The following is a 24,564-nucleotide window of genomic DNA, read 5'->3' as shown; positions in this document are numbered from 1 at the left end:
GGGGGGGAGCAGTTTTCCTTTTTTTTTTTTAAACTTAAATAAATTGTTACAAAATAGACTTTAGAAAATAAGTTACAAATTGTAGCAAAAGGCTCCCCTTCCACAGGCAACAGTCCCACCTGTGGCTCTCTGAATCCACCTCTCCCTGGCGTTGGAATCTGGCTGGTGACAGTGGACCCACATTGTGGCAGAGTCTGGCACAGGCTTCCTTGCAGGGCTGGTCATAGGGAAGAGCATAATGACAACGGCTGGGGAAAGGAGAGCCTGCAAGGACGGGGACATGAGGAACACCTTATGCCCTGCATGGACAAGAAGCCAGATCTGGGTCCTCTTCACAGCAGGAGAGGAGAATAAGAGATGAGGATGCCTGACTACTCCTGAGCAAAACATGGAGATCAAGCCTTTCCCTACAACCCGCCCCCCACCCCACCCCGCCCGTATTCTGATCTTTGGAGACTTGAAGTTCAGAGGGAGAAGCTGAGGTCTGCAGGCCACTGGGGTGAAGGATCCAGAAGTGGGGTCGTGGGGGTAGGTGGAGGGGGCAATGACAGGTCCCGTCTGCCCGCCGCTGGTGCCTTTGGGGCTCCTGGGGAGAAAAAGAGGAGGTCACGGATAGAGTCCGGCAAACCCCACACGGCTTGCACCCCCTCCCTAGGCTGTAGGCCATTCTGCTGCTACCCTCCTGACCCCAGAGGCCTGCATGAAAACTCCCAATGATTTTTCCAGGCCTGACTAACTGGCTCCTCACTCATTCCCTTGAGGTCACAAGAAATCTTTTATCCTGAAAGCCATCTCGTCAGCTCTCTCAGGATACACTCACCCACCATCCCCTCTTTCCCTGACAATCTCTGGTCAAGGGCCTGCCAGCTTGGGGATACCTACTCTTGGTGGCCACCAAATGGAATAGATCCTGGGAGAAGGCCTATAGATCTCTAGAGGAGGCAGAGGACATGAGCCCAGGGCTCAAGAACAGACTGAGGAAACAGGCTGCCCAACTCCCACACCGCCTCATCCTTCCGTAGGCCTGGGTGGAGTGGCTTTCCATGGAAATTCCCCGATAGAGGATGGGAGATAGGGGCTAATGACTGCTGTTGCCTCAGCTGGGCCTGGCTTCAAAGCCAATTATCTGTGACTCAATCCTCCAGGTAAAGGTGTGCGGGCGGGAATGGGGGTATGCAGGTGGAAAAAGTGGTTTGGTTGGCTCCTAAAAGGGAGATGCGCAGCAGAGAGAAGAAAAAGTTCAATATAGGGAAGATTCATGAGGCAATATCAGTAGCAAAGGACCAAAGGTCTAGATTCCAAGAGAGGAGGGAAACCAGAGACAAAATTTGGGGAGAGAAAGACAGGGAGCTGGGGGCCAACCAGAGACCTGTTTCCCTGGGCAAGTCAGCAAAAACCACACAAAGCAGTCCCTTCTGGGGGGTGCCTCTCACCCCCTTTCTTCATCCTCTTGCTCGGTGCCTACTTAAGGAAAGAGCACCATCTAGGCCATTTTTCTCTGGAAATCATTTCTTTACTGGCTGGATCAGGAGTTTCCAGATGTAGTAGCCAGATGGCTGCCTCCCCACCCCAAACAAAAAGCCCATTCTTTGGCTCCTGCACAGCAGCTGCCTCTGCCCCTGTCCACAACCACTCCCTCCCCCCACCACACTGTCCAACCCACCATGCTGTTTATCTGGCCCAGGGGTTCTGATCTCTGCCCTCACCAGACAGCATCCTCAGACCAGTTTCCTCCATATCCAAGTCCCCACCCTCCGCCTCTGCCCAACCTCTCTCACTCCTTGTCTCCCCCAACCCCACTGTGCCCACCTCCTCTGGAACCCTTCCGTCCTCTGCTCAAGCCATTCCTGTCCCCGTACCAGAGCTGGCCACTGTCCATTCCTCCTGGTGCTGCTGCTGGTGCTGCTGGAAGCTGATTCGGCGGCGGAAGTGGCGAGGACAATGAGGGCAGGTGAAGGGCCCCTCCCGAGGTGCGTGGACCCGCCCATGACCCTCCAGCCGGGCAGCTGTCCGGAAGGCCTTGCCACAGATGCTACAGCGGTGGCGCTTGGGGTCTGTGTGGGTCCTGCCATGGTTCTTAAGGGACAGCAGGTTGGGTAGAAGTTTGGGGCAGAGGGAACAGGGGTAGAGTCCAGTGGTGTGGGCCTTCTGATGGTTCAGCAGGCTACCGGCATGGCGGTAGGAGCGTCCACACTGGGCACAACGGAAGGGCCGTTCCTCATCTTCAGCCACTGTGGACTTTACTCCTTGCCCCCCATTAGCACTCCCAGCATTCTCTCCTGGGGCCCTGGGGGGTTCTGATGGGGACTTTTGGATTTCCCCTTGGCCAGGGAGATCCACCTCATCGTTCACAGTCCCACCTTCAGGACCTCTGGCCTCTATCTGGGGTGGCATCTGACTGAGGCCGCTGGCATGAGTGTGCAGGTGGCTGGCTAGTTCATAATGGGACTGAAAGGCCTTACCACAGTCAGGGCAGGCAAGGGTCTGGGCAGCTATGTGGTTGTGGCTGTGGCTGTGGCTGTGGCTCTTAGTGGCCACAGGATTCAAGAACTCCTTGGAGCAGAGCAGGCAATAGTGGCAGTCTGTCTTGGAGGTGCCGTGGCCATTCAAAGGGCCTTCCGATTGGCAGTATGTCTTGCCACAGTGGCTGCAGGAAAAGGTGTGACTCTCTTGCTGGAGCTGAGGTCGGCTGTCTCCATTGTCCCAGCTATCCACAGGACTTAGACTAGGTCCATTGGGCTGGCTGTTGCCAAGGCAGCAAGGACTCTTGGGGATGCTGTTCCCTGACTCATCTTCTGGCTTGGTCAGTACCTGACCCTGAAGAACCCAATCTCCACCATGATCCACTGGTCCCCCATCTCCTTGCCTCCCTTCTGCATTCCCCATGTCCCAGGATACCAGCTCTGTGGCTTCTGAACCTGCTGCTCTGATGGGGCTCGGACTCTGCTCCCCCGGCCTCCTGGAACCATCCTCCAGCCGGAGAACTGACTCAGTACCACCCGATGTGTCCTCTAGTCCCTGGTCATTAGCCAGCTTCCCCTCATTGCCCTCTGTGCCATTTGGATCCCTTTTGGTATCCTCCTCATGCTCTCGCAGGTGCTGCTCCAGAGATCCCCGGCCAGGGAAGCCTCGGCCACAGAGGGCACAGCGCACAGCTGCCCGCCGAGATAGCCCTGCTCGCCGCCGCCGGCTCTCTGAGTGCAGTCTCTGGTGGTCCTTCAGGGCCATGCTGTTGGAGTAGGTCTTGGGGCAGGTGGGACAGCTGTATTGGCCTGTGTCGTGGCTTCGCCGGTGGTTCAGGAGGCTGCCAGCATGGCGGTAGGTCCTCCCACACTGCCCACACCGGAAGGGCCGATCTTCCCGAGTCAGCTTCCGGGTACCCCCACTCCCACCTCGCTCAACATGGACCCGCTGGTGGCTGGCCAGCTGTTTCCGCAGGCGGAAGGCCTTCCCACATTCGCCACAGCGGAAACGCCGGGGATCTGCATGGATGCGCCGGTGGTTCTTGAGAGACATGAGGTTTGAGAAGCCTTTGGAGCAGGCCTGGCAGCCAAAGTGGCCAGTCTGGTGGCTCTGCCGGTGATTGATGAGACTGCCAGCATGCTTGTACGACCGGCCACATACCTCACAGCTGAAGGGCCGCTCAGAGCTGGCCTCAGTCTGGCAGCTCTTCTCTGCGGTCTCCAACCTTGGCTCCACCTCCTCCCCCTTCACAGTGGCCTCCTCCCACTCCTCCTCTTTCACCCTTGCCACCTCCTCCAAGGGTTCCACTTTAAGTCCCTCCTGGAACTTCCCCACATCTGCCTGCCCCAGCCCTTCTTCTGCTATGTTCTGGGGCTCGCTGCTGCCTCCTGCCTCTGGGACGGGCCCCACTTGGGGCTCAGAGCCTTTGCAGCGCGGGTGGTTTCGCAGATGATTACGGTAGGCAGCCAGGTTGGGGTAGCAGCGGGAGCAGACAGGGCAGATGAAGTCTCCAGTCTGGTGGATCTTGCGGTGGTTCACCAGGCTGCCCCCATGGCGGTAGGTCTTCCCACACTGGTTGCAGCGGAAGGGGCGGGGTTGGGCCTCCAGCGAACTTTCCGCACCTTGCATGGAAAGGTTGTCTACAACCATGGCACCTACTCCCTCTCCAGACGTCGTGTCCCCACCCTCCCCAGAGAGGCAGGCCATTGTGTCCTCAAAGACATGGTCATGGTCTGCAACCCTTCCCATGGCATCATCTGACTCTCCTAAGTGGCCGGGAGATTTGTCTATGGTGTTCCCAGAACTCTGACTTTGGTGGTGACGCTCCAAGCTCCCTAGGTCATCATAGGTCTGACCACAGCAACCACAGATGTGCCCATAGCCAGCTCCATCCAGTGCCTCCACCTCCCGCTGCAGCTGATTCAACAGCTCTGCTTCTGAGAGCTGCAGTGGAGGGTTATGGGTGGAGGCCGCCCCTGCTGCTCCTTCCTCTTCCCCCTCCTCCTCTGAACCCTCAGTCATGCCAGAAGAGTCATGAGCTTGGCGCCGGTGAAGCCTGTAGCCAGCCCGTCCCGGGAAGATCATCCCACAGAGGCAGCAGAGGAAAGGCTGTGCAGGGGCTGCCTCCCCGGGCCCATGGTTCTGGAAGTGGCTGCGCAGGGCAGGCAGTGAGTCAAACTCCTTTGGGCAGAGAGAGCACTGATAGATGCCTGGTGGGTGGCAGGGCCTATGGCTCAGTAGGCCAGTGACATGAGGGAAAGAGTGCCCACAGTCAGAACACGTGTGGGAGACATCAGCCTGCCAGCCAGTGACTGCTTCAGGGGAGTGGCAAGAGGAGCTGGGCTGGCCACTGGCTGGTTTCTGGTCTTCACCCATCCCAGTGAGACCATCACAGAAGCGAGTCCCACTGCTTTCTTCATCACCTGGGATGTCCAAGTTGTCAAGGAAACAAGCCTCCTTATTTTTCAGTCCTTCCTCAGTACCCCTGCTCTCTTTATCACCTTGGAAACAGGCCTCATCCCTCTCAAGCCCACATCTATCCCTTTCAGTGTCAGCCTGCAAACAGCCCCCATCACTTTCCAAGTTGCCTTGGACTACATTAAGACTTCCCCCTGAAGGGTCCTGTGGACAGTCCAGGCCCTCACTGTTTTCCACCAACTCCGGGGCCCAGCTCCCTCCTGATGAGAGTTTGGCTTCTCCCCCACTGCCAGCACTGCTAGCTCGCCTCCGGTGCTGCTTGCTCCACCGCCCACTGTGGCGTCGCAAATGGTTCTTCATGGCGGCCATGGTGTGGAAGTGTTTGGCACAGGCCCCACAACTGAAGTCCCCTGTCTGATGGGTCTGCCTGTGGTTGATAAGGCTGCCTGAGTGGCGATAGCTCTTTCCACAATCCTGGCATGCAAATGCCCGAGGAGGGGACTCCCTGGTCTCTGTCTTGCTGTCTTCTCTTTCCCCATGGGTCCGGCCATGATGTTCAAGGCTCTCAGGGTCTTCAAAGAGCATCCCACACATGCTACATATCTGTGGTGCTGTCCTATCTGCTGCTGGGGGGACGTCAGTGGTCTCCTCTTCATGTTTGCACCCATGCCCCTGATCTGTGGGTGGGGCTGCCTCTGCTTCCACTGGGTCAGGCGGGAGCTCTACCCTGAGGTGGCTGGGGGGACCCTCAGCTCCTGGGCCTGCACTGCGGCGAGCGGCTTTGCAATGTACCCGCACATGGTTCCGCAGGGCCATAAGGTTAGGATACTTGCGGGGACAGAGTGAACACTGGTACTCTCCTGTCCGATGGCTGTGGCGGTGGTTCACCAGGCTCCCCCGGTGGCGGTAAGCCCGACCACACTCATCACACTTATAGGGGCGGTGGTCCAGGGTGGTGGTGGGGACCTCTTCATCTTTGTGGGTGGTATCAGCCAGAGGCAGGGGAGCTAGTGGCACTGATGGCTGCCCGTCCTCTCCAGCTCCTTGCCGGGGTCTGTGATGAGCCCGCACATGGTTTTTGAGGGCAGCTGCATTGAACAGTTGCTTGGAACAGATGGAGCAGGGGTAGACACCAGTCTGGTGGCTCTTGCGATGGTTGATGAGGCTCCCAGCATGACGATAAGTACGGCCACAGTCTCCACAACGGAAAGGCCGGTACTCCTCTAGGCCACTGTCCTCCAGCTCCCCAGAGGTGCTGAGCTCCCCAGAGCAGTTCAGTATCTGTGTACTAGGGAGCTGGTCCTGGCTGCTCTCATCTGTGTGCCCGTTGGCGGTGGGCATCTCTTTCTCTTCCCATAGCCGCTCTTGCCTTTCACCCTCATGGGACTGTTGGTGTTCCAGCAGCTCTCGGGGGAGCCTGAAGGCACGAGGACAGTGGGGACACTGGTAAGGCTGATGCTGGGCATGGAGTCGGGAGTGGTTCTTCAGAGCCATGAGGTTAGAGAACTCTTTGAAGCAGACGGCACAAGGGTAGATGCCCAGGGTGTGGCTCTGGCGGTGGTTTGTGAGGCTCCCAGCATGCTTGTATGTCTTGCCACATTGACTGCACTTGTACCGCCGTTCTTCCTCAGCAGGAAGGGACTGAGTGGGCTCCTGGCCCCCTGTGAAATTCACTACTGATTCAGCCAAATACTGTTCCAAATTGCTAAGGAGGCTGCTGGCTGGGGTGGGGAGCGGGGTGGCTCTGGCAGAATTGGTAGGGGGCCCCCAGCGCTCTGCACCCTCCTCTGAATCTGGCTGGCTTTCCCAGCCTTCTCTTTGTCTGGTGGGTGGATCTTCCCGAGTGCTCAGTGCTGCCCTGGGGTCAGGCCCAGACTCACAGCCAGAGGTCTCTTCAGCATGTTTTTTCTGGCTTGTCCAGCTTTCCCCAGGGCTAAGCATCTGGTCCCTGGAGTCAGAGGATGCTGTCTCCCCTTGAAGATGTGGAATGACTTCCTTGGAGCGGGGAGGACGGCGCCTGCGGCGGCCCTCTGGAGCATGAGTCCTCATGTGGCTCTTGAGGGCTACGGGATTGGTGAAGTCCTTGCCACAGGTGGTACAGGGGAAAAGGCCAGTCTCGTGGGTCCGACGGTGGTTGACCAAGCTCCCTGGGTGACGGTAGCCCCGCCCACACTGCTGACAGCGGTAGGGCCGAGGGATGCTGTCTGCCTCCTCACTGTCCTGCTTGGAAGATGGATGGAGCAGCTCACGGTGCCGGGACAGTTCCGGAAGACTAGGAAAGTGGCGCTGACAGTCAGAGCAGCTGAGTGAGGTGGGCTCGTCCTCCATGGGGCAGTGTGGCAGAAACCTAGAGGTTCAGGAAGAGCAGGCAGGTGGCAGCAGCATCTTCCTCTGGTGGAGGGGCCAAGGCCTAGGAAGAGGGGTTGGTGGTCAGAAGGCAGGCCTGAATGAACTTTGCCTCTTGGCTCTATAAGCAGCAAGCTCATCAGAGGTCACACAAATGTTCCCCAAGCAGTAATGGCCCAGGGACTTGCCTTCTTTTGGATTTAAGGCCTCCTGCATACAAGCTCCCCAAATATGGGAACTCCCCTAGGCCTAACTCATCCTAGAAGTATAGATGAGGAAACTAAAGTCTAGAGGGATGCAACGTACCTCTGATCACAGACCTACCAACCTACTTCTGTTCATCAGATGAAATCCAAAAAAGTCTTACTGTCCCTAACCCTCTCCTAATTCTGAAACAACCAATGTTATCTCCTGTGACATATTAGAAGGAAACCTTTTCTAGAACCTTCAGTATGAGAAGTCTAATTCTCCTTGACCCCTCAGCTAAACAGAGTAGCCTAGAGACACTGAAAAGCAGCCTTTTTCTCCAGTTGACAGCTAAGGATGTGAGAGGTGGGGTTAAAGCCCTCTTCAGAGAAAGGGCTGGCTTGTTGCCTCATCTCACCTATTCCTTTCAGGGTCATGAGGTCTCTTACCTAAAATTCTCTTGGCCACTTCCCTCACCTACTTCCCCTGAATCCAAATCATCTTCTATCTTAGAAATTCCAACCCAATCCTGGTTGCTCTTCACCCCCTACCTTTTTTCTCTCCTACATCTCATTATACCCTCACCATCCCTTCTTATTTTTCCTATCTAATCTCAAAATACTTATGACATCAACACATGCTAACTGAGCATTACCATGTGCGGAGTACTATGCTAAGTAAAGAATATTCGTTGTGTCACTTAATCCTCACAATACATTGCAGTGCCTCCTTAGCCCAGTATACACAGAAGCAAACCCACTCACTCTGGCAATTTTCTTTCCAAAGCCCTGACTCTCTCCATAGCAGGCCCCCATGCCTCCTATATCACATTGACCTTTGCTGACTGATTCTTCACTCCCATGGGTTCCCTATACATACAACTCCTGATCTAAAGCCCCTCTAAACCTGCTCCTCGACTTCTCAACTCACAAAGCCCCTTCGCTTGAGCCCCTTCTCCTGATCAACCACCAACCAGGTCTTCTCGCCTCACTCATTTCCTGGGCCAATTTCCTCTCAGGACCCCTACCTCACTCGGCTGGCCCCTTTTCGTTCCCGCCGCGGGTGAGTCCGTTGGGGACCGCGAACGGGAGCGCGCCTGCGCACTGGGACCCTCACCCTAACTGCAGCCGCGCGCCCCAAGGGGTGGCTGTGGGGGGCTCTCGCGCTCCCACACACGCACACTCCGCCAGGGCTCCTGGGAGGCGGGAAGGGAGGGAAAAAGGGAAAGGAGAAAAGGGAGAAGGAAGGAGGTAGAGGAAAGAGGGCGCAGCTGGCTCGAGCCAGGAGTCAATCCCCAGCTCCGCGGATACTTCCTATTGTTACTAGGAAACAGGAAGTGTCCTAGCCGCAAAAGGTTCCCCCCCGAAACCTCTGCCTGGAGAACACTTCCTGTGCCGCCTCCAAGCAGCAGTTCTACACAGACACACTTCCGGAGCTAAAGTCGCTGAAAAGCGACTCTGACCCCGCCCACGAGGGTCAAAATTCTGCGTTGCTTTGCACTAGTCTAGGCCACACTTCCGGCAAGAGCTGCTAAAATCGTTCCGGCGCATATTGGCTGAAAGCAGAAAAGGGGAAAAAAGGGTTTTGGTGTTCTGGCCTCAGTACTTTGGCGACACTTTTCATGGGGCTCCCTGAAAAAAACTTCCCAACACAGAGGGAGGGAGCTTCATTCACTCCTCGCTACAGAGGGAGATGTGGAATATAAGCGGATTTCGGTACTACAAAGCTTGCGCATAGCCCTTCTGTCTTCCCGCCTTCCAGTTCTTGGTGATCTGGCCCCAAGCTAGCAATAATCCGGTATATGCCGTAAACCTGTCTGGCGTCCCCTGTCATTAGTACCCACAGAGACCCCTTTCAAGACGTTTCTCCGCCACCTTCGCCTGCAGTGCTCGGGTAAACTTTGCCTTCCTCCCTAGCTGGGAAAGCTCCCTCCCACTTCCGCTTTCCGGCCCCGCCTCTCCCTCCCCCTCCCCCCCCCCGCTGGGTCCTAGCGCCTGCCCCTCCCTGGCAGTGTCCGGGCTCCGTCGGTCGGAGCAGCTGCCGCAGACGCCACGGAGCCAGCCCAAGTTCGTTGAGGTAGGAATCGCCGGCGGAAAGCCGCAGGGACCCCCGGGCCGTCCCAGTGCGAACACAGTCCGAGAGGCCTGTTTCCCCGTCGGTGCAGAGGGCGGATGGGGTTGGCCTGGCGCGAGCAGCGCGGGCGGGGCGGGAGGAGTGCGGCCCCGGGAGGGCGCAGTCGGGCTCCGGCCCAGCGGGTCCTAGAACCCGCCGGCTGTCCCCGCGGGCCGGCTGCTGCGGACGCCTGGGCTCGGCTGGCACAGCTGCCCGCCTTGCGCGGTGCGGACCTTGGGGGTCCTAGAGCCCGCCATGTTGCGGGCTTTTGTCCCAGGCGCGCGGCCCGCCTAACAAGGTCCCCGGCGCCTGCGGCACCCCTCCCCGGCCGAGGTCCTGGCCGCCCCTCCCGCGGTCCTAGAGAACGCCATCTTGCAGGCCTTTGTCCAGCGTCCAGTCCGTGGCCCATTCATTTGTTCATTCTCTCATTCTTCCTCCACTCCTTCCTGCCTCGTTCTCCGAGTCCACGTTTTCCCAGCCTTCGGAGACGAGTCAGCCCAGGGTCCTGCTCTGCGGGGCTGTCTAGTGGGGGCGCCGACAGACTGTTGCAGAGAGCGAGAAGCGCCGGGTTTCTGCAGCCCTCGGCCCCTTCTCAGCACGTCTTCTAGGCCCTAACGCCCTTCAAACTCCCACGTACCTCAGAGACCCCATTTTACTGATGAGAACACTGAGGCCCAGAGCACCGCGGCGCCCTTTCCTCTACTGCTTTTTAAGTATTTTTGAGGGCACTGAGAAAGCGAATATTTGAAGGATGCACAAGAATCTTCCCATGGGAGAAGGCAAGCAAGGGCTCCCCAGGGAGAGGGCTCCCCAGTGGAGATGCATTTAGGTGAGAAAGTTTGAAAATTGAGGCTGGAGCTTAGTTCGCTATTGGGAGGGGGGACACTGCCACTGGAGCTGAGGCTGAAAAAGTAGGTTAGGATTAGGTTGTGAACTGACCAGGTTGGAGGCGTAGGAGATGATTAGCTTTCACTTCTGCACAGTTCACAGTTCCCCATTCACCATCTCACCAGGTCTCAATGGACTGTAAGGCCTTATTGGCATCTACTTATTTATACATGGGGGAGACCAAGATGCAGAGAAGAGAAGCAGCAGCTCCTTTTTTTTTTTTTTTTTTTACCTCATCCTTGCTTACAGGGTCATAGCCTAAGCTGTCGGGGAATTAAATCCCTGCATCTCTGGTATTTTACAGCCTAGTCAGGCAGCAAGCCCGCATCTCCCTCCTAAGCCAGTAGGGAAGGGAAGACAAACCTCCCTCACCAGAGCAATGAACCCACTTTGGGATAATGGGGTGATATTTGGAACTTGTGAACTTGGGAAGACAGAGAAATTCGGTTTATAAATAGTTGTTGACAGACATTCTCACAAACACCTCCTATAGAGGAGGCAGAAGCAATAGACCTGAGTCTGAATTCTGTCTCAGAGGTTGATTCATTCACTTTGTTTTGGGGCATCAAATCACAGTTCTAGGTGTAGAGGATATAAAATAATAAAGGTTCCTGGCTCTTTGCCAGCCTAGACTCTGGTGCTGGAGACAGAAAATTAACAGTCAAGCTATAAAATGTGTAAGTGCTACCAAAGCAAAATCAGGACAGAGAGCAGAAATATGGGAGGCAGACTGCCTATCTGGCTTTGAATACTGGCTGTGACCATGACCAGTTACTTCATTTCTGTTGCCTCATTTTCTTTGTCTGTTAAAGGGGAAAAATAATATTGTTTAACTTAGTGTGTTCAGGCTAACCATGACAAAAAAAAAAAAAAAAACAAAAACCCACAAGACTGAAGGGCTTAAGCAACAGAAATTTATTTCTCACAGTTCTGGAGGCTGGGAAGTCCAAGATCAAGATGCCTGCCAGTTCAGTTCCTGGTGAGGACTCTTTTCCTGCCTTGTAGATGTCCAGCTTCTTGTTATGTCCTCACATGACATGTGCGCATTCATTCAGTCCATAAGAAACTGCTGGGCAGTTGAGAGGCTTAGCTTGAGTAGTACACGCAAAATGCATAGAATGATACTTGGCCCATGGTAACCTTGCAAGGAATGTTATCCAGATGGGCATCATAAGGGGAACCAAAGAGGAAGAGCAAGAATGTAGATAGCATTAACAAAGGTGGTCAGGGGGTGCCTGGTCAGCGTCTGACTTCCGCTCAGGTCATGATCTCACTGCTTGTGAGTTTGAGCCCTGCCTCAGGCTCTGTGCTGACAGCTCAGAGCCTGGAGCTGGCTTCAGATTCTATGTGTCTCTTCTCTCTCTGCTCCTCCCCCACTCGTACTCTGTCTCTCTCTCTCTCAAAAATGAATAAATGTTTTAAAAAAGGGTGGGGGGGGCACCTGAGTGGCTCAGTTGGTTGAGTGTCTGGCTTTTGGTTTTGGCTCAGGTCATGATCTCAGAGTTTCATGAGTTCGAGCCCCACGTTGGGCTCCACGCTGGTAGTGCGGAGCCTGCTTGGGATTGATTCTCTTTCTCCTCTCTCTGCCCACCTCCCCCTGCACTCACACTATCTCTATCTCTCTCAGAATAAATAAATGAATTTGACAAAGAAAGGTGGTCAGGAAAGCCTTCTCTGAGGAGGTGACAGGGAGCTGAGGTCCAAATGAAATCAAGGAGATAGTTACACAATGACCCTTGGGGAATAGTGGTTCTGGCAGAGGAAACTACTAGTACAAAGGCCCTGGGGGGGGGGGGAGGAGGAATTTAGCTATTTTTGGAAAAGAAAGACAGCCTGTGTGGGTGGAGCCTAGCAAGACCATGAAGAGGAGGGGAAGGTGAGGTAGGCAGGAGTTAGATCATTCAGGCCCTTGCTATCCATGGAAAAGATACTGGTCTTTGTCCGAGTTTCCTCGGACAAAGTGGAAAGTTTCCTGATTTGTTTCATAAACCTGAAGTAAATGAAGACTGGTAGAGAAAGAACCCAGGGGCCTGAAGACATGGATTTGAGTCTGGGCCTCTTGACTAGTTAGGTGTGCTTGTAAAGTGTTTTTCCTTATGGGATCCTTAATCTCCATATCTGAACAAGAGGCATCGTAGTGCCTCTCCTAGGAGCTTTGTGAAGACCCAAGGATGCGTCTTTGGTTCTTAAGCGTTGGTTGGCATGACCCCCAGAGGATCAGGACCCCGAGAGGATCAGGACCCCGACAGCTTTCTGAGTCCAACCTCATGCTCCCTGGATGATGATTCTCAGGCAGGGGACGGGGTTCACAGACTTGACTTGGAGAAACATCACTCTAGGGAGTGATGGGTGGAAGAGTCCTCAGTGAACAATGAAGCGAGGAACTAATGGTGGGATTTAGTGGGGGGCCTAGCCCACGGGGCCCTCTGCTCTTCGTGGAGCTGGGCATCTGTTGGGACCAACCTGGTGCTTCCCTACCTTTTCCCCGGGGAAGTGTTTTAGGGGGAGAGATGTATACCTCCAGCTGCTATCTGGTTCACAGGTGGGAACACTGAGGCCCAGAGCTCAGAACACAGGCGTGAAGCCCTCTGAAAGGGAAACAAACATAAAGCGTGCTGGTTCCCGTCTCATGGCAGTTCTATAGGGGTGAGAGAAGATGAAGATGTGGCCTGAACTCGGGGTTCTGGTCACTGGGGGGTTGGCCCAGCAGCAGACAAGTCTGGGAGGGCCAAAATGACTGATCAGGGGCCCAGCAACTCAAGGCGAGTTAAACATCTGATTCAAGTCCCAGCTGTTGAGTCTAGCTTTGTGGCCATGGGCTAGTCACTAAATTCCTTGGAACCTCAGTTCATTTGTTTGTAAAATGAGGATAAGAATCTCTATCTCAGGAAGCTGTAAGAGAATTAAATAAAGTAGCACGCTCAGCAAATGCTCAGCAAAGTGTCTGGCTCTCAGAAGACTCTCAGTAATTGAGGGCATTTATTCATATCATATCACTTCTATTCAGTCTTCACCCAACACTGTGAGGTAAGTACTATTATTACCTCCATTTTTCAGATCAGAAAACTAAGGTCCTGTGGCATAAGGTAAATGTCACAAGGTCACAGCTAGGAAGTGAGTGAGGCAAGATTCAAAGCCAGGCAGTCTAGTTTCAGAGATGGGACACTTAACCACAGTGCTACATTGTTTCTCTGGGCCTCTGTTCCCTTATCTATAAAAAAGGAATCCATATAATAGAACTTTTCTTGTGGTGCTGACATGAAGTTTGAGTTAATCCATGTAAAGAGCTTAGGAAATTGCCTTTTATCTAGCAAGGGCTCAGTAAATGTGAGCTATCTTTTTTACTAAAGAGAAACTATCAGGCAGTCTGTCCAGAGATGGTCTGGAAAGGAGGTAGTGACTGCCTCATCCAGAGACAGGGAAGGATCCCCTGGAAACTATAGGGGGGAATTCAAACCACAGGGAAGGTTGGTCCTCAAGCCCTTTAACTCCCTTCCAGCCCCAGCATTTATTTAGTGGGAAAAGTGAGAAAGGGGGGGAAAAAAAAACAAGCTGAGGGTGGAACAGAGTTGTGAAGGATTGGGACCAAAAACCATAGAGGAGATGCAGGAAGAGCTTCGGGGGGGGGGGGGGAGTGGGGCTCCAAGAAAGGATTGGGGGGATTTGTAACAGCCAGGAAGGACCTGGGAGTTTGCGTGGTATGATGGAAGTCATGGAAAGTTATCGAGCAGTGGACAAATGATCACATGATACTTTATGAAGAGGCTGCCTGTGCGCATAGCAGATTATGTGTGTAGGGGTGGGGGACCATGGCAGGGCCACTAGGCAGAAGGGTGCTAATTCTAAAGTGCAGCTCTTGCCACTTACCCCCAGGGCTCCTGTGTCCTCCCTGGGTCAGAGCTTTGAAGCCACCAACCCCTGAGGTACCCAGATGAGGAAACAGGCCCAAAAAGGAGCAGTAGAACTCAGGCCTCTTACCTCCCAGCCTGCATTCTGCGCACAACTGGCTCCCCTGCCCTGTCTGTAGCAGTGTCCTCCCCCCTTCCCCTGGTCACCCCCAGCAGCTGCTGCTGAGCACTCCCTAAGTGGATCTGCCCATAATCCTCTTCTTTTCATCCCCTAGGGAGGATGAGCTGGTGTTAAGACTAATGTAGCCATTAATCCTATTTCCTCCCAGCCTTGATCCCCAGGAGCAGCTGGGTGGAGGGTGTCTGGGCTCTGAATGAGAAAGAAGGGAGCTTAGCTAGAGCAGGTGTCCCAGGAGGCCAGGCCAAATCAGATATATTGATTATGCTGAGACACGTCTAACTGCTAGCAATGGCTCAAGCTGCCGCGAGTGTAACTGAGCTCCCCGTTACCAGAGCTATGGGAGCAGGAGCTCAACAGCAAATCCCGAGCAGAGGGTGGACCAGGATTCCTGTCTAGGGTGGAGTCCCTTACAGCTGTGCAAGGCCGGAATTCTGTGTGAACAGTTGCCGCCTCTGAAAGCTAACTAACCAGAGGGGCAAGACAAAATACATATGCTGGGGACCTGTCGCTTCCAGACAGATGGTGCCAATCACCAGTTAGCCCACTACTTCTGCCTTCTTCTGGACCTACCTCTGGCTTCCTGGGCACTTGGCATCCTTCAGGTCTGACCCACATCTATGTAGCCTCTGTGTCTCCAGGCTTGCATAGGACTCTGTGTCCTGGCACAGGCCTTAGATGCTGAGGTGGAGAAGGAAGATGGCGAGATGGATGGAACCTGGGCCTTCTGGGAATGCTGCAGCATTTGGAAAAGCCCAGAGGCTGGGGAGAGAAGTGCGGGTGCACATTCTGATAACTCCAATCTCCTCTCTTAGCCTCTCAGAGGTTACCTGGTCCAACTTCTTTCCTGAATGAACAGACCAGACAGGAAACTTGAGTGCAGAGTGTTAGACCCTGGAGCGTTTGAAAAGAAGGCTGTGGCCATCCCTCGTGGGAAATGCTGATAAGACAGAACTCCCCCTCTGAGGCCTTGGCAAGGATAGAGGCCTTAGAGAATGGCAGAAGGATGTGGCTTGTGTCTAACTCTGCTTCTTTCCTAGAGAAGCTAGCTCCGCCCTTTGTGGCCATGGAGGTGGAGTCTACGGAGGCCCGGTCATCCTCCGCCCCCGGCTACAAGCGCTCCGGCCGCCGCTACAAGTGCCTGTCCTGTACTAAGACATTTCCAAATGCGCCCAGGGCAGCGCGTCACGCTGCCACACATGGTCCTGTAGACTTCGCAGAGGAGGTGGTGGAAACGAAGCTGAAGCCGGAGACAGAACCCAAAGCAGAGGATGCCAGCGGGGACAAGATGTCAGGTGCATCGGCAAAGCCTCGGCCTTATGCATGCCCGCTCTGCCCCAAGGCCTACAAAACGGCGCCTGAGCTGCGCAGTCACGGTCGCAGCCACACTGGTGAAAAGCCCTTCCCTTGCCCGGAGTGTGGCCGCCGCTTCATGCAGCCAGTGTGCCTGCGTGTGCACCTGGCCTCACACGCTGGTGAGTTGCCCTTCCGCTGTGCCCATTGCCCCAAGGCCTATGGCGCGCTCTCCAAGCTCAAGATTCACCAGCGTGGTCACACCGGCGAGCGGCCCTACGCTTGCTCCGACTGCGGCAAGAGCTTCGCCGACCCTTCGGTGTTCCGCAAGCACCGGCGCACCCACGCGGGCCTGCGGCCCTACGGCTGCGAGCGCTGCGGCAAGGCCTACGCCGAACTCAAGGACCTACGCAACCATGAGCGGTGAGGGTCCTGAGGGTGCGGTGCTGGGGTGAGGGTACCGGGCTTGGGAAGAGCCGACCAGGGGTGGAGGTGGGATGTGGGGCAGCAGCAGCTGCCCTGGGACCAACGGGGCCTGGGGTTGAGGCTTAAAGAGGGAAAAGAGCCAAATGGAAGGTGACTGGGGCTGGGCTTTGGGGAGAAGCTGGTGGCCCTGGTTGGGGGCGGGGAGGGGCAGACTGTTGGGCCGGAGCCCTGGAGGATTCCACTGGGATCTGGGACTGGCCTGGGTCCAATTGGAAAGGGGACTCGGCTGGAAGTTGGGCCACCCAGAGGGTCTCTGGCGGAGGCTAGTAGGTGGGAGTGGGGCCTGGCCATTGGTGTGCAGAGTGGGGTCTTATCTGGGATCTAGACACCCAGCCTGAAGGTTTCCTACTCTGTGGAGTGCAGCCCTATACACCCCCCACCCCCCCTGGGGATTTAGGAGCCCCTAAGTCACTGCAGACAGGCAGCAGTAGTCAGGTGAGGGATCTGCCACCTTCCTGACCCGTCCTCCACACTCCACAGGTCCCACACGGGTGAGCGCCCCTTCCTCTGCTCAGAGTGTGGGAAGAGCTTCTCCCGCTCCTCCTCGCTCACGTGCCACCAGCGGATCCATGCGGCACAGAAGCCCTATCGCTGCCCAGCCTGTGGCAAGGGCTTCACGCAGCTCAGCTCCTACCAGAGCCATGAGCGCACCCACTCCGGCGAGAAGCCCTTCCTGTGCCCGCGTTGCGGCCGCATGTTCTCCGACCCCTCGAGCTTCCGGCGCCACCAGCGGGCGCACGAGGGGGTAAAGCCTTATCGCTGCGAGAAGTGCGGCAAGGACTTTCGGCAGCCCGCAGACCTGGCCATGCACAGGCGGGTGCACACAGGCGACCGGCCGTTCAAGTGCCTGCAGTGTGACAAGACGTTCGTGGCGTCTTGGGACCTCAAGCGCCATGCGTTGGTGCACTCAGGCCAGCGGCCCTTCCGCTGTGAGGAGTGTGGACGAGCCTTCGCTGAGCGAGCCAGCCTTACTAAGCACAGCCGGGTACACTCAGGTGAGCGCCCCTTCCACTGTAACGCCTGTGGAAAGTCCTTCGTGGTATCGTCAAGCCTGAGGAAGCATGAGCGGACCCATCGGAGCAGTGAGGCTGCAGGGGCTCCCCCTCAACAGGAGCTGGTGGTGGGGCTGGCACTGCCTGTCAGCGTGGCAGGCGAGGGCTCAACGGCCCCAGCAGCAGGTGCGGGCCTAGGGGACCCTCCAGCAGGGCTGCTAGGGCTGCCCCCCGAATCAGGTGGTGTGATGGCCACGCAGTGGCAAGTGGTGGGCATGACAGTGGAACATGTGGAGTGCCAAGATGCTGGGGTTGGGGAGGTTCCTGGTCCCTTGGCAAGGGCAGGCGACGTGGGAGGTGAGGAGGTTGATGAGAAGCCACCGCAGTTTGTGTGCCGGGAGTGCAAGGAGACGTTCTCCACACTGACGTTGCTGCGCCGGCACGAGCGCTCGCACCCAGAGCTCCGGCCCTTTCCCTGCACCCAGTGCGGCAAGAGCTTCTCTGACCGGGCTGGGCTGCGCAAGCACAGCCGCACCCACAGCTCTGTGCGCCCCTACACCTGCCCCCACTGCCCCAAGGCCTTCTTGAGTGCCAGCGACCTGCGCAAGCACGAGCGTACCCACCCTGTTCCCATCGGGACCCCCACGCCCCTTGAGCCCCTGGTGGCTTTGCTAGGAATGCCTGAGGAGGGACCAGCTTGAAGCCCATGCCCCCTCCACCTCACTCCCAGGAGCCCGGGTTTCACAGGGTGCCTCCTGAACCTCTCTTTGCCCCAGCTCACTCTTTAGACTCCAGATCCCTACCCCCCAGGCAGATAGCTCTCCTTGCCAACAAAGAGAGCTGGGGACAATGGAGGCGGGCAGCAGCTGTTGAGAGATGCGTGTCTCTCTCTGAGTAACAGTCATTAAAGCATTCACTTTGACATCGGGTTGTCTTCTGTGTTTTGGTTGGGGGAAAGGGAGTGGGAGTTTGGACATTAGGTAAGGTTCAGTGGAGACCCCTGGATGGACAGATCAGAAACTAGAAGGGTCTTTGGATGCATTGTTTCCCAACATATGTTTTCAGAATGTCTTCGGACAAAGGGTTCCCTGGTCAAGGAAGTACAGGGAATTCCCTGTGGACTTCTTGGGGACTGTTGGTGATCAAGAGTGTATTAGTGTCATAGATAAGTCCTACAATGAACATCTATTGAGCTTTGTTTAGCCCATAGTTATTTCATCATGGAAACCTCTTACTGACTAGTTCTGTCCTTTTACAGATAATACACTGAGATCCTAAATTAGTTTATTTCCTGTATACCGCAGTAACAAATTAGAAAAACTACCTGAGGGACAAACAAAACCCATAAACTACAAAAGAATAAACCTCACAAGAAATCTGCAAAACCTATGTGAAGAAAATGGTATCACTGAAGGTCCTAAAGGTTTTAAGACCGAACTAAATGGAGACATACCATGTACCTGCATGGAAGGACATTCTCCCTAGTCAAATCCTTAGATTCATTATCATCCAAAAAGATTTATTAACACAACCTGAAAGCCCAAAACTGCTGTAATACATTTGTAAGAACCAATGGAGGTGATATATTTGACATACTAGATAAACACCAAAGCACTGAAGTTAAAACAGATTGTTATTGGCACAAGAATAAATCAGCCAACGGAGTGGGAACAATTTAGAAACAGCCCTATTTCTGAGAATTTAGTTTATGGTAAATATGATTATTCAGATCAGTGGGGACAGGATAGGCTGTTAAATTACAGTTCTATCCATATTCTGGAAGACTACACAACTTTTTAAAGTAATTTTTTAAAGACAAAAAAATGAAACCCCATATACTAAATTATACCATTTAGTGTAAATTGGTATAATTTTTTGGGAAGATGATTTGGTCATGTTTATTAAAAAGTTAAAATGCATATACCCTTCACTTGGCAAGCAGATGTCAAAGAATTTACACCACAGATTTCTTTTTCCATTTCCATGGCAAAGTTGAAGACAAGAATGTTCGGTGCAGCAAAATTTGTGATAATCAGGAATACCCTAAATGTCCATTAGCAAAGGACTAGTTAAATAGAGCTAGCCACTCTAAAATATATTATGCAGCTGTTTTTAAAAAGTGAGGCTTAGGGGCGCCTGGGTGGCTTAGTCGGTTAAGCGTCCGACTTTCACTTAGGTCATGATCTCGCGGTTCGTGGGTTCGAGCCCTGTGCTGACTGCCAGCTCAGAGCCTGGAGCCTATTTCAGAGTCTGTGTCTCCCTCTCTCTCTGACCCTCCCCTGCTCACGCTGTCTCACTCTCTCTCCTAGAAATAAATTTAAAAAATATATATATAAAAAAATAAAAAGTGAGGCTTATTAACTTATGTTGTTGAAAGATATCCTGAAAATATGTCAAGTGAAAAAACTAAGGTACAAAGCAGTGTGGTTAGCATACTCCCATTAAGTTTATTTATTTTTGAGACAGAGAGAGCACAAGCAGGGGAGGGGCAGAGAGAGAGGAAGACACAGATTCCAAAGAAGGCTCCAGGCTCTGAGCTGTCAACACAGAACCAGATGTGAAGCTCAAATCCATGAGCCGTGAGATCCTGACCTGAGCCAAAGTCGGAAGCTTAACTGACTGAGCCACCCAGGCGCCCCTAGAATATTTTTAGAAGGACACTCAAGAACTGACTTTGGATTATAAAGTCTAGCCACTAGGACCTTCCCAAATTATAAGCCAAAATGAAGCCAAAGGTCGGTGCGAACCCGTTCCTCCTTTCCATGCTTTTACTGTCTCTAGACTTGCTCTTATCAACACTAGACCAAGTTGGCAGCCTCAGGAAGTGACCTGTGTGCAGCCCCTCTCCAGTCCCACATGCCAGTCACTTTGCAGCAGCTGGTAAAGTCAGGACTGTTACACCAGGTAGCTCCAGGAACAGAAATAGCAAGTATCCCCTTGATGTCAGCGACTTCACTCAAAAATTGTCATATCCGGGTCCTCAGACACAAGCTTTAGAAGTGGTTCTTATTCCTGTTCTCCATAGCAGCACAAGGGGGCTACAAGGTAACAGCAGGGACCAGGATGTCATGGCTTCAGGAAGAGACACCAGTTTGGCCAAGGACACTCAACTGCCTGTCGCCATTCCCAAAGTAGGACAAGCACTGACCCCAGGCCTCTGCCTGTAGAGGCTGAGATCAAAGTCTCACAGAGTCCAGGAAAGAAACAAACTGGGCTAGGGTATTGGAAATGGAGGTTTTTGTTCCTAGTGCCTTGTTTTGTGAACTTGAGCAAGATGATTTATCTTGGGGATGACTAGGCACCTTTTTAAAATTGGTACAAAGATACCATCGACCCTAATCAACAGATTACCACGGGTATCTATCTACAGTGAAGGATGATGTGGGTCCCCTGGATGTTTAGAAGAAATCCACAACCTCTGCTCCCTTTCTGGGACCAGATGGCACACCCATCATCCCTTGGTCCCCCTTCTCTGGCATCCCACATCCCAGTTCCTGCTCCCTGAGGACTCAGATGGTCTGACTTTTTTAAAAAATTATTTTAACAGCTTAATTAGGAAATAATTTACATGCCATACAATTAACCCAATTTCCAGTATCCAATTCAGTGGTTTTTAGTATATTCACAGGGTTATGCAACCATCTCAATCTAATTTTATAATAGTTTTCATCCCCCCCCCAAAAAAAGAATAGTTTTATCCCCTTAAAAGAAACTCCATACCCATGAGCTGTCACTCCTTATTGCTCCCAGCCCCAATTCCCAACGCTTTTCCCTTAGCCCTAGTCAATAACTAATCTACTTTCAATCGAGTTGCCTCTTGTGGATGTTTCATGTAAATGGAATCATACAATATATGGTCTCTTTTGTAACTGGCCTCTTTCATTTACCACACTGTTTTCAAGGTTCATCCATGCCATAGCATTTGTCAGTACTTCATTCCTTTTTATTGTCGAATAATATTCCATTGTATGGAGATACTTTTTTTTAACCCATTCACAATTGATGGACATTTGGGTTTCCGTTGTTTGTCTATTGTGAATAATGTAGCTATGAACATTCATATGAACATCCTATGAACAAGTTTTTATGTGGACATGTTTTTTAATTCTCTTGTTTGCATATCTACCACTTGAGGAACTGTCAGAATGTTTTCCAAAGTCGCTGCACCATTTTACATTCCCACCAACAGGATATGAATGTTCTAATTTCTCCACACCTTTACCAACAGCTGTTACTATCTATCTTTTTATTATAGCCATCCTTGTGGGCGTGAATTTGGTTATGATTTGCATTTCCCTAACAGCAAATGATGTTGAGCATCTTTTTGTGTACTTATTGGCCATTTGTATATCATCTTTGGATAAATGTCTTCAAGTTCTTTGCCCATTTTTTAATCGGGCTGTTTGACTTTTTGTTGTTGAGTGGTAATAAAAGCTTTTTATGTATTCTAAATAGAAGTTTCCTGTGATTTTCAAGATTTCTCTCATTGTGTGGATCGTCCTTTTACTTTCTGGCACACTTTAGATCACAGAAGTTTTTAATTTTGATAATATCTCATTTATCTATTTTTTTTTCTTTTGTTTGTGCTTTGCAGATCCATATGTAAGAAACTATTTCCTAATTCAAGGTCATGAAGATTTATGTCTATGTTTTTACCTAGGAGCGTTACCAATATTTATAACGTTCACAACCTAGTTCTAAACTTACAAGCTCAAACTTTATAAAAGTGTGTGTGAACTATAAAAGTTTTATAGCTAAAAGCTCTCACTTTTGGGTCTTTGATTCATATTGAGTTAATATTTATGTATGTTTGAGACAGGGTTCTGATTTCATTTGTCTGCATATGGAGATCCAATTGTCCCAGAACTAGGACGCTTGGGTGGCTCAGTCGGTTAAATATCCGACTTCAGTTCAGGTAGTGATCTCACAGTTTGTGGGTTCGAGCCCCACATCGGGCTTTGTCATGACAGCTCAGAGCCTGGAACCTGCTTTGGACTCTGTGTCTCTCTCTTTCTCTGCCCCTCCCCTGCTTGCGCTCTGTTTTTCTCTCTCTAAAAAATAAATAAACATTAAAAATAATAATTAAAAAATTAAAAGACTGTACTTTTTCCATTGAATTGGCTTGATATCCTTGTTGAAAATTAACTGTACACGGGTTTATGTCTGGAATCTCAGTAGTATTCCATGAAGATATACATATCTATCTATCTATCTATCTACTCTCTTTACTTTCTCTATGCTAGTATCACACTATTTTGCTTACTGTGGCTTTGTAATAAGTTTTATCAAGACCTGTGATTCCTCCAACTTATATTTCAAGATTAATTTTTCTGGGTTCTTTGCATTTCCATATGAATTTTAGAATCAGTTTTGCAAAAAAAAAAAAAAGCTGGGATTTTGATAGGGATCTGTAGATCAATTTGAAGAGTATTGCCATCTTAACAATATTAAATCTTCTGACCCATAAACTTTGTATTTTAAAAATCCATTTGGATTTTAAATTTCTTTCCACAGTATTTTGTAGGTTTCAGTATATAAATCTTACTCTTGTTACATTTATATGTATTTTATTTCCTTTGTTTCTATTATAAATGGAATTGTTTTTATTTCATTTTTGGATTGTTTCATTGCTAGTGATGAGAAATACAATAGATTTTTGTACATTATTCTTATATTCTGTAACCTGGCTAACCTAGTTTATTAACTCTCATAGTTTGTGTGTGTGTATTCCTTAGGATTTTCCATACACAAGATCATGTCACCTAGAAATAGAGAGTTTACTCCTCCTTTTCCAATCCAGATGCCTTTTATTTCTTTTTCTTCCCTAATTGTCCCAGCTAGAACTTTCAGTACACTGTTAAAGGGAGCAGATAACCTGATCTCAGGGGAAAAACATCCAGTCTTTCACCATTTAAGTATGATGTTAACTGTGAATTTTTTATAGATGCCGTTTGATACTTAGCAAGTTAAGGAAGATTCATTTTATTCCGAGCCTCTTACGCTTTTTTATTATTGTATTTAAAGGGTGTTGGATTTTGTCAAATGTATTTTCTATTGAGATGATTATATGGTTTTTGTTCTTTATTAGTATTCAGAATTACATTAATTGATTTTTGGATGTTAAACCAACCTTGCGTTCCTGAGATAAATCTCACTTGGTGATACTGTATGATAATTTTTATATATTGCTAGATTTGGTTTGTTAGCATTTTGTTGAGGGTTTTTATAAGAAATATTGATCTGTAGTTTTCTTGTGATCTCTTTGTCCAGTGTTATTATCTGGATAATACCCCATCTGACTTCTGGCCTTCACTTTTCTTCTGCCCTAACTTCCTTTACCTCCCTGGCTCTCTACCAGGACCGTCCCAGGGAATGAGTACATCTTGGGAATGCAAAATCATATGCCCTGATGCTGGAGCAGGGGCCGGTGTCACTCCTCACTCTGTACTATACACTACAGTCATCATTCCCTTCCCAGACAAATGGCTGGAGAAGTTAGGGGCTCCTCACAGGAGTATGCGCCAGGAACAGGGTGAGGACATAGAAGGCAGCAAGCTTTGTAGCTGGGGCAATCATTCTGGATTCAACAGAGGAGGTTTGGAGACCAGTTCTCAATTATCTACACACAGTCCGCTCTCAACACAAATCCCTCCACCTGGAGCCTACCTTCCTTTCTGTCCCTATCCCTGCTCTGGCCTCATGTACCTACTCCCTGTCAGCAGGCTTCAGCCAAGAGGACCTTCTGTTGATTTGTTTCTTCCTTCTCTCAGTCTTGGGGCTTTTGTACTTGTTCTTTCCTGGGGATGGAGCACACACACTTCCCCAGATTTGCCCATCCATGATGTTCTTTCTCTTTATTCAAATCTCAGCTCCAGTCATACGGTTACTAGGTGTCTATTCCTGCATATTAAATAACCACCAACTTAGCATCTTAAAATAACACCTATTTCTTATTTCATAGTTCCGTGGGCCAGAAGTCCAGGCTCATCCAGCTGGGTCCTCTACTAAGGGTCTCACAAGGCTGAAGTCAAGGTTTCGGCCAGTGTTTGGGGTCTTATCTGGAGGCTCTGGCATAGAGTCCATTTCCAGACTCATACAGGTTATTAACAGAATTCAGTTCCATTTGTCTATAGGGCTGAGGTCTCTGTTTCTTTGCTGGCTGTAAGTCAGGTTGTCCTCAGCTTCTTAAGGCCATCTATATTCCTTGGCTGGGGACCCTTCCAAACTGGCAATGCCACAGCAAGTACTCCTGTTTCAAATTTTCTGACTTTTTTCTCTCTTCTGTTGCTAGCTGGAGAAGCTTCTCTGCTTTTAAGAGTTAATGTTATTTCTTTGGGTCCACCTGAATAATTCA

At 51.5% G+C, this 24,564-nt stretch overlaps 2 protein-coding genes across 5 annotated transcripts; one reads left to right on the top strand and one right to left on the bottom strand.

Moving 5' to 3' along the window:
• Positions 1 to 103: 103 nt before the first annotated feature.
• Positions 104 to 8,712, bottom strand: ZNF646 (zinc finger protein 646). Of its 3 annotated transcripts, none has more exons than XM_039247820.1 (3): positions 8,441 to 8,712; positions 1,860 to 7,291; positions 104 to 586 (listed from the first exon to the last, which is right to left on the bottom strand). In XM_039247820.1, the coding sequence occupies exons 2-3, from the start codon at positions 7,207 to 7,209 to the stop codon at positions 465 to 467; spliced, it is 5,472 nt and encodes a 1,823-aa protein (XP_039103751.1). In that variant the 5' UTR covers positions 7,210 to 7,291; positions 8,441 to 8,712; the 3' UTR covers positions 104 to 464. The 3 variants fall into 3 exon arrangements, with proteins under 3 accessions (XP_039103751.1, XP_039103752.1, XP_039103753.1); XM_039247821.1 differs by having other exon boundaries at positions 505 to 586; positions 1,810 to 7,291; XM_039247822.1 differs by having other exon boundaries at positions 528 to 586; positions 1,801 to 7,291.
• A 691-nt stretch (positions 8,713 to 9,403) lies between these two features.
• Positions 9,404 to 19,370, top strand: ZNF668 (zinc finger protein 668). Of its 2 annotated transcripts, none has more exons than XM_039247958.1 (3): positions 9,404 to 9,489; positions 15,480 to 16,155; positions 16,699 to 19,370. In XM_039247958.1, exons 2-3 carry the CDS (start codon positions 15,506 to 15,508, stop codon positions 17,909 to 17,911), a joined length of 1,863 nt encoding a protein of 620 aa, XP_039103889.1. In that variant the 5' UTR covers positions 9,404 to 9,489; positions 15,480 to 15,505; the 3' UTR covers positions 17,912 to 19,370. The 2 variants fall into 2 exon arrangements, with proteins under 2 accessions (XP_039103889.1, XP_039103891.1); XM_039247960.1 differs by having other exon boundaries at positions 9,425 to 9,489; positions 15,485 to 16,155.
• The last annotated feature ends 5,194 nt before the right edge of the window (positions 19,371 to 24,564 follow it).

The sequence above is a fragment of the Hyaena hyaena genome, unplaced genomic scaffold (assembly GCF_003009895.1).
Source record: "Hyaena hyaena isolate Hyena2069 unplaced genomic scaffold, ASM300989v1 scaffold_306, whole genome shotgun sequence".
In the NCBI taxonomy this organism is placed as follows: Eukaryota; Metazoa; Chordata; class Mammalia; order Carnivora; family Hyaenidae; genus Hyaena; species Hyaena hyaena.
This window is presented reverse-complemented; position numbering and strand designations above follow the sequence as displayed.